At 40.8% G+C, this 17,997-nt stretch overlaps 2 protein-coding genes across 2 annotated transcripts; both read right to left on the reverse strand.

The window, feature by feature from the left end:
* Window positions 1-3,188: 3,188 nt before the first annotated feature.
* On the reverse strand, window positions 3,189-6,154 carry LOC127987609 (uncharacterized). Its single transcript, XM_052589984.1, has 5 exons — window positions 6,090-6,154; window positions 5,947-6,010; window positions 5,672-5,836; window positions 4,916-4,982; window positions 3,189-3,549 (listed from the first exon to the last, which is right to left on the reverse strand). Exons 1-5 carry the CDS (start codon window positions 6,122-6,124, stop codon window positions 3,278-3,280), a joined length of 603 nt encoding a protein of 200 aa, XP_052445944.1. The 5' UTR covers window positions 6,125-6,154; the 3' UTR covers window positions 3,189-3,277.
* Window positions 6,155-7,436: 1,282 nt separating this feature from the next.
* LOC127987570 (dual serine/threonine and tyrosine protein kinase) lies at window positions 7,437-17,617 on the reverse strand. The gene is made up of 14 exons (XM_052589940.1): window positions 16,996-17,617; window positions 13,943-14,346; window positions 12,491-12,880; window positions 12,206-12,401; window positions 10,750-10,985; window positions 10,593-10,676; window positions 10,350-10,526; window positions 9,442-9,571; window positions 9,193-9,349; window positions 8,951-9,083; window positions 8,761-8,874; window positions 8,422-8,536; window positions 7,922-8,056; window positions 7,437-7,854 (listed from the first exon to the last, which is right to left on the reverse strand). The coding sequence occupies exons 1-14, from the start codon at window positions 17,159-17,161 to the stop codon at window positions 7,691-7,693; spliced, it is 2,601 nt and encodes an 866-aa protein (XP_052445900.1). The 5' UTR covers window positions 17,162-17,617; the 3' UTR covers window positions 7,437-7,690.
* Window positions 17,618-17,997: the final 380 nt, after the last annotated feature.

The raw sequence follows: 17,997 nt of genomic DNA on the forward strand, positions 1-17,997 counted from the left end.
ACACACACACACACACACACACCATTGGGACCAAAAATGATACCTTAAAAACAGCACCTTATAAAGCACCATTTGTTGCATTTATTTATTTTATTTATTTCTGAATTGCTAACCCAACCTCACACCACAGTCTGAACAAAAGTAAGCATTGCTTGGTAATTTATTTAATTTATTTATTTATTTGTTCGGGACAATGCACATTAATGAACAATCTAACATTTCTGTACAGACTGTAAATGAGCCAGGTTATAGCATAAATGCTAATTTTCACCTGTAGTCCCGAGGCAGGAAAACAACAACATACAAATAATACAACATAAAAGAACAGATAATATACAGTATCAAGACAGAAACACATTAGCACACATTCAGGCAGATTACATCAATAAATTAGTCAAAATGAGGACAAATCTGGGAGCTTTTAAGAAACTGTTTAAGGTGCATTTTAAATGTGCAGTAAGTAGGACATTCTCTAATATTTGTTGGGAGGCTATTCCAAAAATGACCTCCTCTGATAGACAGAACAGTTTGTCCAAAGGTAGTTTTTCTGTGCGGGATCTCTATATCTCCTCTAAACGAGGCTCTGGTGCTAAAACCTCTATCAGACCTAGGTTTGATATATGTGGAAGAGAAGGTGGGGCCAATCCGTGAAAAACTTTATAAATTAAACAGCTATTTTTAAAATTAATACAATTTTCAAAATTGAGCATATTGTATTTTCCCAAAATATTACACTGATGGAATGACAGAGGCTTTTGATCAAGTATTTTTATAGATTTTTTGAATAACATTTCTATTGGTTTTAAAATTGTATTTCCAGTGAGTGACCAGGTTGTGATGCAGTAATCTATATGTGAGAATATCATTGAATGTAGGAACATTTTAGCAGAAGTAATTGTCATCGATGGTCTAATTTGTTTAAAGTTATGTAAATTGAATTTGATTCTGTTTGCCGTAAGTTTAATGTGTTTTTTGAATGAAAAGTGTGACCCCGAGGTACTTGAACCCTTCAACAATGTCACTCCCCCCAGGAACACATTGGACCGCTCCAGTTTTATGATTTTTTCTTTGAACAGTTTTCTTTTTGTTCAATAATAGGCCGGATTTAAGCAGCCGATGCTGAATATTCTCCAGTGCTGATGTAAGAATGGATGATGCTTCCTGTGTGCTTTTAGCAGGTGTAAAAACAACTGCATCATCAGCATACATTTGGAAATGGACTTTTTGACAAATGTTTGGCATATCATTTATATATAGAGAGAACAGTACTGGTCCCAAAACAGATCCTTGTGGGACTCCTGCTGAACATTCAAGGTAAGACGACATAGTGCCACTAACACTCACAGCTTGTCTTCTGTTGGACAAGTAAGATTGAAACCAAACTAGCGCATCTTCTGCAAAGTTGAAGAGAGTCAGTTTAGACAGAAGGGCTCGATGATCTACTGTATCGAACGCCTTCTTTAAATCCAAAAAGACTGCACCAACACATGTGGTTTTATCAAGCAAGGATTCACTTTAATTGTTCAACAAAGTATTGATAGTTGTGTAAATATTATCATATTAACAGTTGTCTGTAGTTTTGGTTGATTGTAATGCATTAAATACATATTTTATAACCATTTAGAAACAATAGCAAATAAACTGTAATAATGTGAGAAATGTTGAAGGTGTCTGAATAAATGTAGGTTTGATTGTATATTTCATTTTTACACTGAAGACTATCCAGTGCTATTTTACATTTAATTATTCAGTTTCAGAGGGACTCGTGTCACGGTGGGGACCTAATTTTCAGCTATAAATGTAACTATACTGATACTTAATACCAAATATAATTATGATCCAGATCCAGTACATAACATCTAATAATTTGTATCTATAGCGATGACTAACTCTAACTGTGAATATCTGTCAGTGCTGCTTCCAGTAGTGTAGTGTTCAGTTTTAACATGTGATCGTGTCACACATGAATCCTGAAGAAGAAGCAGCTGTCAGTCATCTGGAGACTCCGCCTCCTCACGAGCTCCAGGGGGCGGGGCTAGACGGCGTCATCAGAAGGGGGCGTCCACGAGCAGATCACGACTCTCTGAATCCGAGTGATTCACGTCCACTGATCTGTGTGCTCTTACTGAGACTGATTCATCAGTGATGTGTACATTCTGCTTTATATGCAACTAATATATATATACAAGCTTATATAGAGGAATAAATGATACAATAATATTCCACGATGTATCCAACCATGCTATATATTCAAGAGCAGTGCAGTAAAATAGTTTAGATTTAGTTTTATAAAGACAACTATACTACACATCCAACTTTATTTGAAAGAGCTGTCAGATATTAGTCATGTTTTTCTGTATACCATATATCTAATTTAATCAACGGTTTTATACTTGACTTTATGCTTCATATCCAACTTTACATTTAGAGCTGGGTAATAATGTAACGTATAACATAATAGTAACAGATACCATATTGTGATGAAGTGTCTGGATCAGATACTGACAGATGTGTGTGTGTGTGTGTGTGTGTGTGTGTGTGTGTGTTCTCCTTCATGACACACCACTGATCTGATCCAGTGCTAAACGTGTTCACACTTCTGTTCACATGACTCGAAGCACTCCTCTTGTCCTGTCGTCTCATTGAAGACACATGTTGTAAAGGAGCAGTGAAAGCTGAGCTGCTGGTTCTGATCGAGTGATGAACTGACTCTGATTCCAGTCTTTCTCTGGTGTTCACCATGTCTTCTTCTCCTCCTGCGGGGTGTTTATTTCACTCCACCGGAGGAGACAACACGTCTATACTCACTTTAAAAGACTGACGTATGTTATAGATCAGCAGTGATGTGATTGTGAATGTAAATCTTAGTTCAGTGTTAATAGTACAGCTCTGTAACACATCATGCTAACGCTAATCACTGATCTGAATCACATCTGCAGGATTTACACTAACACTGTGTACAAATGAGTTTGATACAGAAAATGATACAAACACATTCAGAATTATGAGACGTAAACTCACATTCAGAGAAAAAGATTGATTTGTGAGATGAAAACTTTCAATTTAGAAAAAATACAATCAGATTTGTACGACTGAAAAGCCACAGTTACGTTAGAAGTGTTTTTAAACTGTTGCAGAAAGTTGTAGAAGTGACTTTCATCAGTGTGTGCCAGACAGGATCTTCCGTCTGTGTGTGTGTGTGTGTGTGTGTGTGTGTGTGCTCTCTGTCAAACACACACAGATGAAGCAGATCCTCAGTGTTTAATGTGTATTCTCATCAGACGCTGGTGTGGTCTGGACTCTGAGCTTGTCTGAAGATGAAGGGTGTCCAGCGGGTCCAGGTGCCCAGGACGCTCTTCTCTGTCTCCTCTGTCTCTGTGTCTGGACTCTGAGCTCGTCTGTCTCTCCTGAAGGGTGTCCAGCGGCTCCAGGTGCTCGTCTCTGTCTCGTCTCTCACACCTCGAGCAGACCGTCTGTCTCTGAGCGTCTGGATTCGTCTCTGAGCGTCTGTGGTGAGAGTGTGGTGTGGACCCAGGCTCCGTCTGTAAGCTGAACACCACACCTCACTGCAGGAGACTCAACTACCAACGTCAAATACAAATACTGTCCTAGATACACATACATAGACATATTAATAATGTTTTACCTCAACAATAATTTTTTCTCTCATCAAAAAAATTAAAAAAAAAAAATTCTCTCATTAAAAAAATCTTTCATTCTTTGTCGTTTCTTAAACCTATCATGAGATTTTTTCTTTCATCAAAAATATGTTTTACATTTCTCAAACTTTCCTTCTCTTAAATTTCTCATGAATAAAAAATCTCTCAACAAGAAAAAGAAAAACAATGTTTTTATGAGAAGTTTTTTTGATGAGAAAAAACTTTTCTCTCAAACTTTTCTCATAAAAAAAAAAAAAATCTCATAAAAAAAAGTTTTCTTGTCTCAAAAAAAGAATGAAAAAACATCTTTACAAAAAAAAAAACCTTAGTTTTTCCTGTTTAGAAATTATCTTTGTTTCTGTCTTCAGGAATCCAGCCATCCAGCCATCTATCTATCTATCTATCTATCTGTCTGTCTATCTATCTATCTATCTATCTATCTATCTATCTATCTATCTATCTATCTGTCTATCTATCTATCTATCTGTCTATCTATCTATCGATCTGTCTATCTATCTATCTGTCTGTCTGTCTGTCTATCTATCTATCTATCTATCTATCTGTCTATCTATCTGTCTATCATCTCGTCGTCCAGCAGGTGTCGCTGCTGCACCGAACCTGAGGCTCTTCACGAGATTCTGCGTCAGAAAACTAAATCACTTACTGTGAGATCTTGCAATGTTGGAAACCGCACAATGTGTTACTTTTTATAATAGAGATGAATGCTCATGTAAACTGTGCAATTGTTGAATAAAAAATAAAAAAACGTAATGTTAGATCTAATGTCACATGAGACACTCTGAATTATATACAAGCTTTTGAATAGAGAACGTCTTTATAAGGGGGAAAAATGATCTATATAATTTTTTTTTTTTTGATGACAGAATTTTTTTTGATAAAATAACTTTTTTGGATGAAAATAAAATTATGAGAGAAGTTTTTCTATGAGGAAAAGTTTTTTTTTTCAGAAGATGAAAAAGGTGTGATGAAAAAATTATTGAGATGAGAACTACTAAGATTAAAAAAATGATGAAAAAATGTGTTTAGAAAAAAGGTGCTAAGAAAAATAACATTTTTAATAATAATAATTTTTGGGGGGATTGCAGAACAAAATTTTTTGATGAAAGGAAAACATTTTGATGAGAGAAATGGTTGTAATCTTCAGATTCAGGGAGGATGTAAAACATTATTTAGTCCAGATTCCTGCAGGGTCATAGTTCTGTGTGTGTGTGTGTGTGTGTGTGTGTGTGTGTTACATTTCTCCACGTCCAGCAGGATGAGCAGGGTCTCCTGGTCCATAGCAGAGGCCAGCGGCAGCGGCACCTGCACACACACACACACACACACGTGAGCTCTACACTGGGAGTGTGTGGGTGATGCTGAGGCTCACGGTGGATCTCAGCTGGAGCTCCTGCTCTCTCTCTCTCTCACACACACACACACACACACACACACTCACACACACACACACACACACACACACACACACACACACACACACACACACACACGTGAGCTCTGTGTTCTCTACACTGGGAGTGTGTTGGTGAATCTGAGGCTCACGGTGGATCTCAGCTGGAGCTCCTGCTCTCTCTCACACACACACACACACACACACACACACGTGAGCTCTACACTGGGAGTGTTGGTGAATCTGAGGCTCACACTGGATCTCCGCTGGAGCTCCTGCTCTCTCTCTCACACACACACACACACACACACACACACACACACACACACGAGCTCTACACTTGGGAGAGTGTTGGTGAATCTGAGGCTCACACTGGATCTCAGCTGGAGCTCCTGTTCTCTCTCACACACACACACACACACACACACACACACACACACACACACACGAGCTCTACACTGGGAGTGTGTTGGTGAATCTGAGGCTCACACTGGATCTCAGCTGGAGCTCCTGTTCTCTCTCACACACACACACACACACACACACACACACACACACATGCGCTCTACACTGGGAGTGTGTTGGTGAATCTGAGGCTCACACTGGATCTCAGCTGGAGCTCCTGCTCTCTCAGCACACGTCTGTACTCGGGGTCATCCGTGTAGAGCCGGGCTCGAACCCCTCTGCGCTGCGCCGAGCGCCACTTACTGATGAACAGACCGGCCGACCACACGGACAGATGAGCACCAGACTCCTCCGTCACGTCCTGAAACAACACACACAGCTCTCCAGATCTGACTGAAGTAACTGGAACCGATACACTACTGATTACAGGTAATATCGGATTACATCTCCAGAGTTACAGAGGATAAATACCTTCTGGTCTTCATCTCGCGGTGACACTTCCACAAACCTCACGTGTCTCTTCTCCTGTCCTGATCTGTGTGTGAACACACACTCGTTTAGTGTGTGAGAGTGTTGATAAACTCATCCTGATGTTGATATACTGATGTACTTACACTGATGGCGTCTGAGGATCTACTGGAGTCGCCATCACCTCAAAACTGTTCAAACACGGTTTTACTACGGCTACAAACAAGGTTACTGTCGTTAAACCACAGTCGACAAAATATAACCATGGCTTTACTACACTAACCATAGCTTAACCATGTTATTTGTAGTACAACTGGGGTTATACAAATGATAATCAATCAGAATCAGCCAAAAAATACATAAAAACGGTTAATACTACTTTCATTTGACTATGATAAAACTATGGATATTTTTTGTAAAATATGGTTCACTCGCAGATGATCTTAAGCTTATTTATTTGAAAAATAATATTTTAATATTTAAAATCCTCTTGGCGTTTTAGTGCCATTTAATAAATAAAATAAAATGATAAAAAATGTAAAGATAAAGTCAAAAGTGACGATATATTAACAAAGTTTAATACTTTGAAAAATAATGACGAATAAGACATCACTTACCTCGACAAACATCGAGCAGAAATATTAATTTCGACCTTAAGGGTTAGGTTTCACTTTCAAATGTAAACAAACTAAAGAGAGATATGAAACATGAATCGTAGTTATGTTTTGACTAATTCAGACGATTTAACAACTTCGACGCGCAAGTCATGTCAAGTCTAAACTCGCCTCAGAAATCGGCCGTTATTAATAGGCGCGCTCCACTCACTGCGCATGCGCGCCAACGAACTCTTTAAAATGAACGCGTAACTTCATACCTATATATTTTAGGAAGAGTAGTCAAATGAAGACATCCCGTATAAAAAACAACAACAACGTCAATATGAACTTCGTGAATTGTGATTTCTTGAAAAACGCTATTTCACTGTAAAATTACCTCAGTAATAATGAATCATAAACTAGCCTGCTAGTAGATTGAATTAATCCTTTAACTGTTAACGAGGTTTACCTGGTCTTTAAATTTAACTTATTAAACTAAACACAACTGTTTGTTATTATATAAATGTATATATATATATATATATATATATATATATATATATATAAAATCAGAAAATGTTGAATAGTAAAAACGTTAGGCTACTATAGGACTGGAAGAAAATACTCCGACTATCCTGTCTTTGTGAGACTACTTAGTATACTTAACAACCAGTGATTGATATTGAATTACTTGCAAATAAGATAGTAAATATGTGTTAATATTACTCTGTTGTTATTAAATATAAGAAGAAAATCAAGTCGATCTTAATCTGTAGGATGATGTTGTTTTAATAATATTAAACTCCCTCATCAGCTCTGCTGAATGTTTTAGCAAATCACATTTAATACACTTTAATAATCAAAGAAGCACAGAGGAAATCAACACAAGTGCAGAGGTGAATTCATCCAAATGATTTTATTAAAAAATGTCAGGATAATGTAAACCAGTTTAAACACCATCTAAAAATCAGCAGTTCAGTTTATCTGTAACACAAACTCGACTACGAGTAAAACGCTGGGTTCTAGCACTGAATATGACACGCGTGATCAGGTTTGTTCAGAGGCAGACATCACAACCTTCGTCTGTTTTCACACACAAAACAAGAGCTGCTTTCCTTTAGCGTCTCGAGGAGCATGCAGGGACATGAGTGTCAGTTTGAGTCCTCCAGGTTGCCACACAGGCGTCCCATGATGCTTTGCAGGCTGGGCTGGACGATTCCTAGCAGGGGTCTCTGGGAAGGGTCTGCGCTCCAGCAGGCCTCCATCAGCTGCCAGCACTCCTCGTCAAACGTGGACAGACGCTCGGGACGCGAGCCTGAAAGCAGCACACAGAGGTTACCCAGAGTTCACAGCGACGCGATCCGGCGACTGGCGCTCGTTACCTTTCTTGACGTTGGTCCACAGCTGGTCTTTACTGGAGCATTTCTCAAAGGCTTCTGGGAGTTTGACGGAGCCGGAGCAGAGATACCAGAAGAGGATCCCAAACGCGTACACGTCGACCGAGTTATCGTACTTTCCTACGCCAAATAAACAAACACACGTACAATCAGAAACTAATGTAAACAATAACTACATTTTCAAAACATCAAAATAAACATTTTCAATTCTAAAAAAATATAAAGATGATTCATTTCACTGTCCACTATTAAAATCACATAAAAAAATTGGGAATAAATTGCCATTAAATTAACATTTAAATTAACAAATCATTTAAAAAGCAATTTTAATCAACTGATATTAAAATTGGATACTACATTTTTACTATTTCAAAATAAAATAAAAAATGCACAATTTATCAGCGGATGCTGGAATCATGTACTGTAATGTGTAAAACACTCAAGACTGAAAGCACTCCTCAGAGGATCATTGAGCGGTCGGTGACCTGTGAAGAGCTCCGGGGCCATGTGGATGGGTGTCCCCACAATACTGCCCGACATCATGGCCTCGGGTTTACAGAAGCCCAGGTCAGTGATCTTCGCCCGGTTCTGTTTGTCCAGCTACACAGAAGAACACAAACACACAGTATAATGCATTATAAAGCACTGTGAAGAGTTATGATGCATTATGGTCCTTTATGTAGTGTTATGATGTGTTATGAAGCACTACGATGTTAGGAAGCACTATGATGCATTAAGACACATTATGAAGCACTTTGAAGTGTTATGATGTGTTATGATGGGATGTCGTCACAGAGAGTCAGATGGTAGACGCAGTTCCTCACCAGGACGTTCTTCAGCTTGATGTCGCGGTGTAAGAGACCCTGACCGTGCAGGAACCGAATCCCCTCCACCACGTCCAGAGCGATCTGAAGACGCTCCTTCAGAGACAGACCGGCCTGAGAGAGACAGACGGGTCAATCACAACCACAGACGGACGAGCACACAGACAGACCGCCGGTGTGGTGATGGTACCTTCAGTCCGGTGTAGAGGTCTCTGTGCAACCGCTCCATGATCAGCAGAACCGCGACACTGGAGCCGCCGCTGTACGAGTGATCGATCACTGAGCCGTGGAGATTCACCAAACGATCGTGTTTAGGCAGAGACCTGACGGACACAAACAACTATACTGTTACTGGTATCAAACTAAAATATAATTACATATAATAACAAGACGCATTATTATTAAAGAGTAGATGCACTGGAGTGTTGTTACCGTGTGTAGTGGAACTCGAGCGCGAGGTCGTTCCAGTGTTTGTCGTCCGGAGGAACGACTGACTTCAGGGCACACGGGTGACGTCCACCCCAGTTATCACACAGATACACCACACCGTACTGACCCCGGCCCAGCTCACGGCCCATCTTCGGCTTCCCTGAGGACACACACACACACACACACACGGACTCAGACTCACATCACACACACACACACACACACCGTGTGATCCGTGTGTGTGTGTCTCACCGTGCAGCAGGACGTCTCGCAGCGATCGGCTCTCCAGTGACAGACGGGCGAGTCGAGGGGCGTGATCCTTCCTGACCCGCAACCACAGGTCTTCAGTTCGCTCCAGACGCCCCGTGTGACCCTCCTCCAGCTGCACACACACACACACACACACACACACTCATCAGCAGGGGAGTCTCGTCACATTAACACCAATGACTCTAATAAACAACTGACAAATAGCATTTACAAAAATATTACAATTACAATAAATAGCGAAAATGTAATATAACTATATTAATAATAAACCTAAAGAATATATTAAATGTAACTTTCATATTATAATAAAACGCATAAAAACATACATAATATAATTTTAATTTGTATGGTTATTTGTAAAATAATTTAACAAAATGTCCAAAAATCATGTTTTTATTTTGTTAGTTAGCTGTATTTTTCAGTTAATTGTAACCTCAACAGAATGCAGTTTGATTGAGATTAATTGGAATCCACAATGAAAAAACATTTTTTAAATTGTCAAAAAATCTGTTTTTGGAAATGAACACTTCAAATAAATAAATTCTTGTGTTTGTGTGTATGGAAAAATATATAAAATAATGAATATATATAAAATTATTAAAATATATAATACAATACATAAATTATTAATATAAATGTAGATAACATTTTTAAATATTAACATTTTAATATATCAAATAATTTAACGAATGAACTCTAAAGACCAATTCAATAATAATACAAATAATGACTTCTTTTTGTTGAAATTAAATATTTAAGTAGTAGCAGGACACTAAGTAAATGAAAGGAGTGTGTTGTGGTAGTCAGTGGCGTGAGCACAAAGCTCTTAGCTCTGATTGACCGGAGGAGTCTGACGAAGCACCCAGGAGGAGTATGCGCTGCACAGTCACCTGTCGGAGCGAAGCGGCGAAGGCTTCATGGGAGCTGTTGAGTCTGGTCCTGAACTGAGAGCAGATGCTCTTGGCCAGTTTGGGGGCGCTCAGGCTCTCGATGGCGTCCTGCGCGACCTTGCGCTTCCACTCGGCCGTGACGGACGGAGGATTGACCCACGTGATGCGGTGGATGATCTGAGGAGACACGAGCGTCAGCCGCCGCACCACACACGCCAGCGCAGGGCATCATGGGTAACCTACCTGTTTGATCTGCTCCCAGAAGAGCCGGGTGACGGAGGAGCCCGAGTGGAAGGTCACCTCCACGTTATACGCCGCGTTCAGGATCTGACCACAATTACACAACTTAACTGTATTGTTCTCTATTACTGTATAGTGTGTGTGTGTGTGTGAGCTCTACCTGTTTGAGGTGGTTGGAGGTGACGTTGCTGCAGGACTCCGGTGTGCTCTTCTCCAGGCTGCCCAGGCATCTCTCCAGCGTCCCCACGAAGCTCTCTCTCAGGTAGTCCACCGAGCTGGTCAGTTTATTAGCCACGGCCTGATTGAGACGCACTACGATCAGGTCCTGGATCTGACTGATGCACATCTTGATGTCCTTGGAGCTCACCGGCTCGCCGTTAGACGACATGATGATGTCTGAACACACACACACAGACTGCTCTATAGTAACAGGACACACATGCCGCTTATTAACACTAATGCATTCCCTCTGACACACAATTATCTTTTCGGTGGAATAATTACATTTTGAAAATTATAAATTAAACATAAAAACAGAAACTAAGTCAATAATATAATAGTAATAAGTTAAGTCTTCTTAAATGTTTTTAAATAAAAACACTAAAAGCGAAATGAAAGTTAATGAAGGAATAAACATTAACCAAACTAAAATGAAATGATAAAATAAACCAAATATAAAAAACTAAATAAAAAAAAAATTAAGAGTTAAAAGAAATTCTAAACCTAATGTAAAACTAACAATGATAAAAAAACTAAACTGAATTAATAAGAAAATAATAAAAAAATAAGCTAAATTATCAAGCTACATTAAAAACATAAATTATCAATTATTTAAAACATAACTTTTTAAATGCAAAAAAACTAAAACTAAAAGGCAGAAAGAAAATGAAAAAATAATAAAAATAAACTGCTGAAATGATAAATTGAACAAAAATAGAAATTAAAAACTAAACTGTAAAGTTTTTTAAACAATTGTCAAATGTAAATTTGTTTTGCTTATGAAATCTTCATGACATAATGAAAACTAATCAAAAACAAACAAAACTGAAATTTTAAATATAAACTAAATTTATAATTATAAAAATAACTTTTTTGATAAGTTAATGTGATTTATAAGTGCTGCGCTTGACAGAAATCTTCTGTGATGCCCTAACAGCTGGGATTAGCGCTCAACGCATCCATCCATGTCTGCTAATGTTTGATTCGAGACCTAGCGTCTCCTTTGAACCGATTCATTGTAATGATCTGAGCGATTCGAAACCGTAAACATGACGTAACACTGTTCACCAGCCGTTATATCGATGTGTTTGCACGGCTGAAACACTGTTCGAGTGATTACATGAGACAGAAACTTATGTTTAGTCATGTTTATTTTGTGCTATAACTAGTAATTAATAATTTGAATTAGTAATTAATTGTTTGAATATTGCAGTACAATGGACACAGTTTGAGATCTGACACTTTGTTTCATTTCAAAAGTATCAAAGCACAAATTGTGATGTATTGTACGGGAGGAGCTACAGTGTTCCAAAGACACACTAATCAAGTCTTGTGATTTAAGAATCGACATGACTCTGTAGAAATCTCCCAGCTCCTCACTATAATGTCTGTGTGACCTGTGAACTGCAGGTTAGCGGCGTCCTCCAGCAGCTGCTCCTTCATGCAGCTCAGCGTCTCCACGATCATGTCCTTCATCTCCTCCTGCTTGCGGTTAGCGATGGCCATCAGAGAGCTGTAGAGTTCTCCCTCCTTCTCACGCGTGTACTCCAGCCGCCGCGGCGTGATCTGGAGATCCCTCTGCATGTCGAACGCCTGACACCACACAAAACACAGCTTCCTTCACCACAAACACCAGCGAGGACACAGGACAGAGCCAGAAAACATCCTACAGTAGGGGTCACCTGGTTGATGAAGAGGTCGAGGCAGCGGCAGTGGACGGTGTTCAGCAGCGAGGCGGCCTCCACCTGATGGTTCTGCAGCAGCTGTCGAGTGGAGGGCCCGAGCACACGCTGCAAACTGTCTCCCACCACAGGAGCCTCGCTCAGATCCAGAGACAGCAGCTGTCTGTGCAGGGCCCCGGGGTCCGAGGAGCCGCCGGAGACCCTGATGAAGCAGACGGGGAACGATGGGAGAGTCTCTCGCACCTTCCTCAGGTCCCTCACCTGCTCAGAGCTCAGTGTGTCTGTACTGACGGAGTAGAGGATGATGGGAAGGATCCCACGCCTGCAGTCCTCCAGAGACTCCTCCACCGACTGGACACCACGACACGGGAACACCATCACCTTCACCTCCTGGACACACACACACACACAGTGAACACACACACACACCTGGCATCACCTCACACCAGGTCAAATAAACAGTCCGATAAATGCACATACTAACCCTAAACGTGATGAATGTGGCATGACGAAATAAATGTTGATGTTGTTGTTGTTTTGATACGTATAGACATACACATTACTACAATACACTAATATACAGTATATATTTAGTTTTAAACCAGTTAACATCCACAATATTCTCAGACACTTCTAGTTACTGGATAAAAGCTTTCAAAACAACAGCTTAATAAAAGTGCTGTGGTTAGTTGTGGCTTGGCCTGGAGCGTGGGAGGCGTCTACATTAGACACGGCGGGTCAAAGTTCATCTGTTTGATTAATCCTGAGCGAGCGCGTCAGAGCCAGAAGAAAGAGCTCAATAGAGTCAGTCAGAGCCGTCTCTCTGGAACAAACACAGCCGGCGGAGACCAACAAACATCTGATTCAGACTACAGTCCACTAACATCTCTGTGCTCACCAGAAAACAGACGAGTTCATGTGAGAGCAGACGTGACTCTAGCAGATGTGTGTGACGGGAAACATGGTTTAAACACGAGAGAGAGTCATGACGGAGACACACACACACACTGAGAGAGTCTGATCTCCATCCGAGTCTGAGTCAAGATAAAACACAGAAGCCTTCGGTCACTATGATCCTGATGAGAGATTGTCTGATCTCTGAGCTCAGAGATCTGAAACGGTCCAAACACCGAGCCCTGTTCCAAGAGGAAATCATCTGTGACCGAACCTACGGAGTATGCACCAGACACATGGATCCGCGTTAGAGATTTTATGTGTACTTGCACACATTCTAAACTTAAATTAGTAGGACAAAATATAGAATCTGTTCTGGGCACTCTTGATGAATGAGCAGCTGACTGATGTCCCTGCGAAAACAAACTCATCTCACAGAATCAAATCACATCATTCTTTAACTGTAGATGTAATAAAGAACAAGTTACTCAAATCATGATGTAGTTACATTTTCAAGTTGACCAGTTAGAAATCTTTTAAATAAGTACTGCCCCTGACCTGCAGCAGGGCGTGATGGAGCGTGATCTCCAGCTCGGCCAATCGTTGCGCAGGATCCTCACACTCCTGGATCTCCAGGTCCTCGAGTGGAACCGTGTCCCAGCGTCCGCAGTGAGACGCCAGCTGATGCACCAGCTCGTAGTGTCCCGGCAGAGCCAGGCTCAAGCGTGTCTGACGGCCATGTGTGAAGCACAGCTTCCTCCTCCTGCAGGCCCCGCCCTCCGGCCCACAGGCCCCGCCCACCTCAGAGCCCAGGGGGAGGAGCCTCTCTCCCAGCAGGCAGTTGAGCAGCTGGTAGCGAGCCGAGCAGTCCTGGCCCAGGATGAGGATGTAGGGGGCGCTACCGAGCACATTCTGCAGATATTCCTCCTCGTGACGCGGGAGCGAGATGCAGCTGAGCTGACCTGACACACAGAGAGACACTGAAGATTAACATGTAGCTCACACAGGGCTTAAAAACACTACGCAAATCACAATATTGCACTACAATAACATTCAACTTCACTGCAAAAAAAACTTGCCAACACAAGAAATATAAGGCACAAACACAAACTACACTACAGAAATATCTGCTGAGGAAAGCGATATCTTTGTCGTAACATTAATATCCTTTTATCTGTTATGCGTGATTTAGCTGCTCAGTGCATTTGTCCAATGTGTCGAGCTGTTGTGGAAACTAAAAATAACTAGTTTATAGTGTTTATTTTTCAATGTAAAAGTCTTTACTGCTGACTCATTCATAGAAACAGTCTGTTGTCGCCATCTAATGGCAGAACAATGTAATTACAATCACAAACAAGCACCGTTTCTCAATGCAATTACTAATGTGCTGGTTCAAGAGCGCAGAACGCTCACAGAAAACACCAAAGCTACTTTACAAATAAGCGTCATCTTTATTAACAATCTGCATATTTATTTAAATCCTAAACACGAATATTCTCGCCTGAAATCCTCTAAAAACTACATTCCATGACACAAAACTGTAATATTTATGGAATGATACACAGAAATTAATGAAATTTACTAATCTGTTTTTTTAAATCGAAACTTGATAAAATTATGTAACTATTATTATGAAACTTAAGAAACAATTAATGCCAAATCAGAGTTATTATACTCTTCTAATATAACTACAATCATAAAAAATGACAATCCTTGAAAATAAATAAACGTTAACTGAATCATTTCAAAGAAAATGTACATAAAACTAATATAAATTAATAAAGTAGCAGGTTGTTGCCAAGTCAGCCTTCTTATATTTATTTAGTTTAACTTGTAAAAAACATATCTGAAACTGAAATAAATAAACAACAAACTAATAGAAATAATAAAAAAGAGAGAAAGTAAGTAGAAGTCATCTATGAACAGAATGTCCCAGTGACTGTGAAGCAGATGTCTGATGATGAATGTAGAGAGAGAACACAGGGCTGTTCCTAGAGTCAGGAGTCAGGACACAAACACAAGCACAGCGTCCTGAGGCCTGCATCTCATGACCCGCTCGGAGCCGATGGTTACTGGGTTATTATTAGGAAGAGCTCATAATCCCAGCGCTGCCCTACACAACCGCCGGCTCGCCGCCTAATCTGAGCCACCACAGATCTTTACTGAGAAACTCATGCACAGAACAAACATGTGTTTACATGCAGCTCAGGGGCGTGGCCAGAGACACCCACGCTCTGATTGGTCAGAACCAGCGCCGACAGGCCAGAGGAACACAAACACGAGCGCGGGGTCCAGGGAGAGAGATCAGGGGTCACCTGAGACGGGTCAAAGGTCACGCCGTGAGGCCGTGAGAGCACTGCTTCAGACACACTCAAACATTTCACTGAGACCCCAGAGGAAACTTACGTCAGACCTGCAAAACACCTCTGTGACGGGAAAGAGGATGACAGCCGCACCCACACACACACACACACACACACACAGATCAAAGCACAGTACAGTACGGGTGTCAGCGCTCATATTCTCACACTGACTCATCACACAGATTCCTCCACAGCACACACTGATCAGAGTGAAAACTACTTTCAATGACATGAAAACAATCATAACACACAGGCTTGGGCTCTGAACCTCAAATACACTTTCTGATGTCTCTCTTGATTTGGTGCTGATATGAGATTCAGACAAGATTACGTGATGTCAGTGAATCAATGTGAGCTCATGTTAATGTGTGTGTGTGTGTCCTCATTAAAGCACTGAGGAGTGTTCAGTTCTCGGTTCAGTTGAATGTGTCTCTGTTCACAGATGTTAAGCTGCTTATTTCTGCACCAAATCCCATTTGAGACATTTTCTGCTGTTAACACTGAACCTGCTGCAGGACACACACACACACACACACACACACACACACTCACACACACACAATCAGGAATCCCCATCACTGATAGCTAACACATTAACACACAAGCAGAGATCGACCGATAACTGATATCTCAAACCGATATTTACACTTTCATGTGTTGTGTATCAGTCGTCTGATCACAGATCTACTGATGACGGACTCTGATTGGTGTGTGTTTGAAGAGTAAAACCTAACTGCAGGATTTAAGCAACACATCTTTAAATAAAATTCTATTAAAAAATTCTAACTGAATCATAACTAATAAAAACATGTGGAGGTGAAACTTATTTAAAATTTATAGAACAGAAAATTACAAGATTAAATATAAAATTGTAATTAATTTTTACATAAGTTTGACAAAAGTACTAAAAAGTCTATTTAAAAATACTACAATAAATACTATATAAATAGAACTTAATGAGTACTTAATTTGACCAATTTAGAAATGTGTAGCTTAGTTATTAGAAGGCAAATATATGTGTATTTAGGGAGGAAATATGATATCAGGAACATTTAACTACATAAATCTATTTAATTATAACACAAAAATAATTAGCATTATTTATAGTTTCAAAAAGCATAAATAAAAGTGAAACTTGCAGACTGTGTTCATATTCTACGCTAGCATGTATTAATACTTTCCATCAGCTTGTGTGTTTGTATTTTGATCTTTAGTGTCTCTGGACACCGGAAGCGGAAGCGGAGTCACCTGTGTCCAGCGCTGCAGGTGTGTTGCTGTGGTTCTCTCGGATCTCTCTGAAGAAGCTGAGGGTCTCGTGCAGGTTCTTCTTCAGGAGCACGTTGTGTTTGTTGTAGTGGCTGAAGGCTCGGGTCAGATCTCTGAGCAGAGGACTGTGTTTCTGCGGGTTCTCCATCCTGACCGGAGCGAGACCCAGTGCGCGCGAGTCCGCGTCACATCTCCACACGGGCGCGCGCTGTTTCTGCAGAGGCCCGGATGGACCGAACCGATAACGCTACAACAACAACAACCAGCGGCGGCGCGCTCGCACGCGTGTGTGTGTGTCAACAGTGCATCAACTCACGCACGCACGCAAACACTTACACACACTGCCTCCTCCCGTTAACTGGACCGATATCGGCGCGGTTCTGATCGGTAATACAAGCACACCCGCGCGGACCGGGTCGCTGCTCGCGCTTCGCGGCTGTTCGGCGACTCTTTCCCCCGCAGGCGAGCGCCGATCATCGATTATCCCGGTGTTTGCGTCGGGAATGTGTCACTTTTCAGCCCAAATACGGGAGTTCTGCGCTGCCAGCCTCCGCCGCCACTGCCCGTCCATAGGCGAGAGAGGGACGCTCGGGGGCGGGGCGGGGCGCCACTGCTGCATGCTGGGAAATGCAGTCCGCTTTGTGTAGCGAACATAAATAAAGCACGTACTAAAATTATTTACGTAATTAGGTGAAATACATTATTAAAAAAAAAAAAAAATCTAACAAATATTTTTAGACCTCCACACACATTTCTTGCTGAAAATCCGAATGGTTTCCATTATTACGAACCATTTAAACCATTAAATCCATTAGAAATGAAGTGCTGTTATACATATTGCATTATAATAATGGAAGACGACTAATTACTAGAAAATACCAACAGGGACCATTAAAACCAGTACAATTCCCATGTTAACCAGTAAAACCATTACAAATTATGTGATGGTTTCTATTGTTCTCGCCCCCCGTATGAAAATTAACC

Source organism: Carassius gibelio, chromosome B22, assembly GCF_023724105.1.
Source record: "Carassius gibelio isolate Cgi1373 ecotype wild population from Czech Republic chromosome B22, carGib1.2-hapl.c, whole genome shotgun sequence".
NCBI classification, from domain to species: domain Eukaryota; kingdom Metazoa; phylum Chordata; class Actinopteri; order Cypriniformes; family Cyprinidae; genus Carassius; species Carassius gibelio.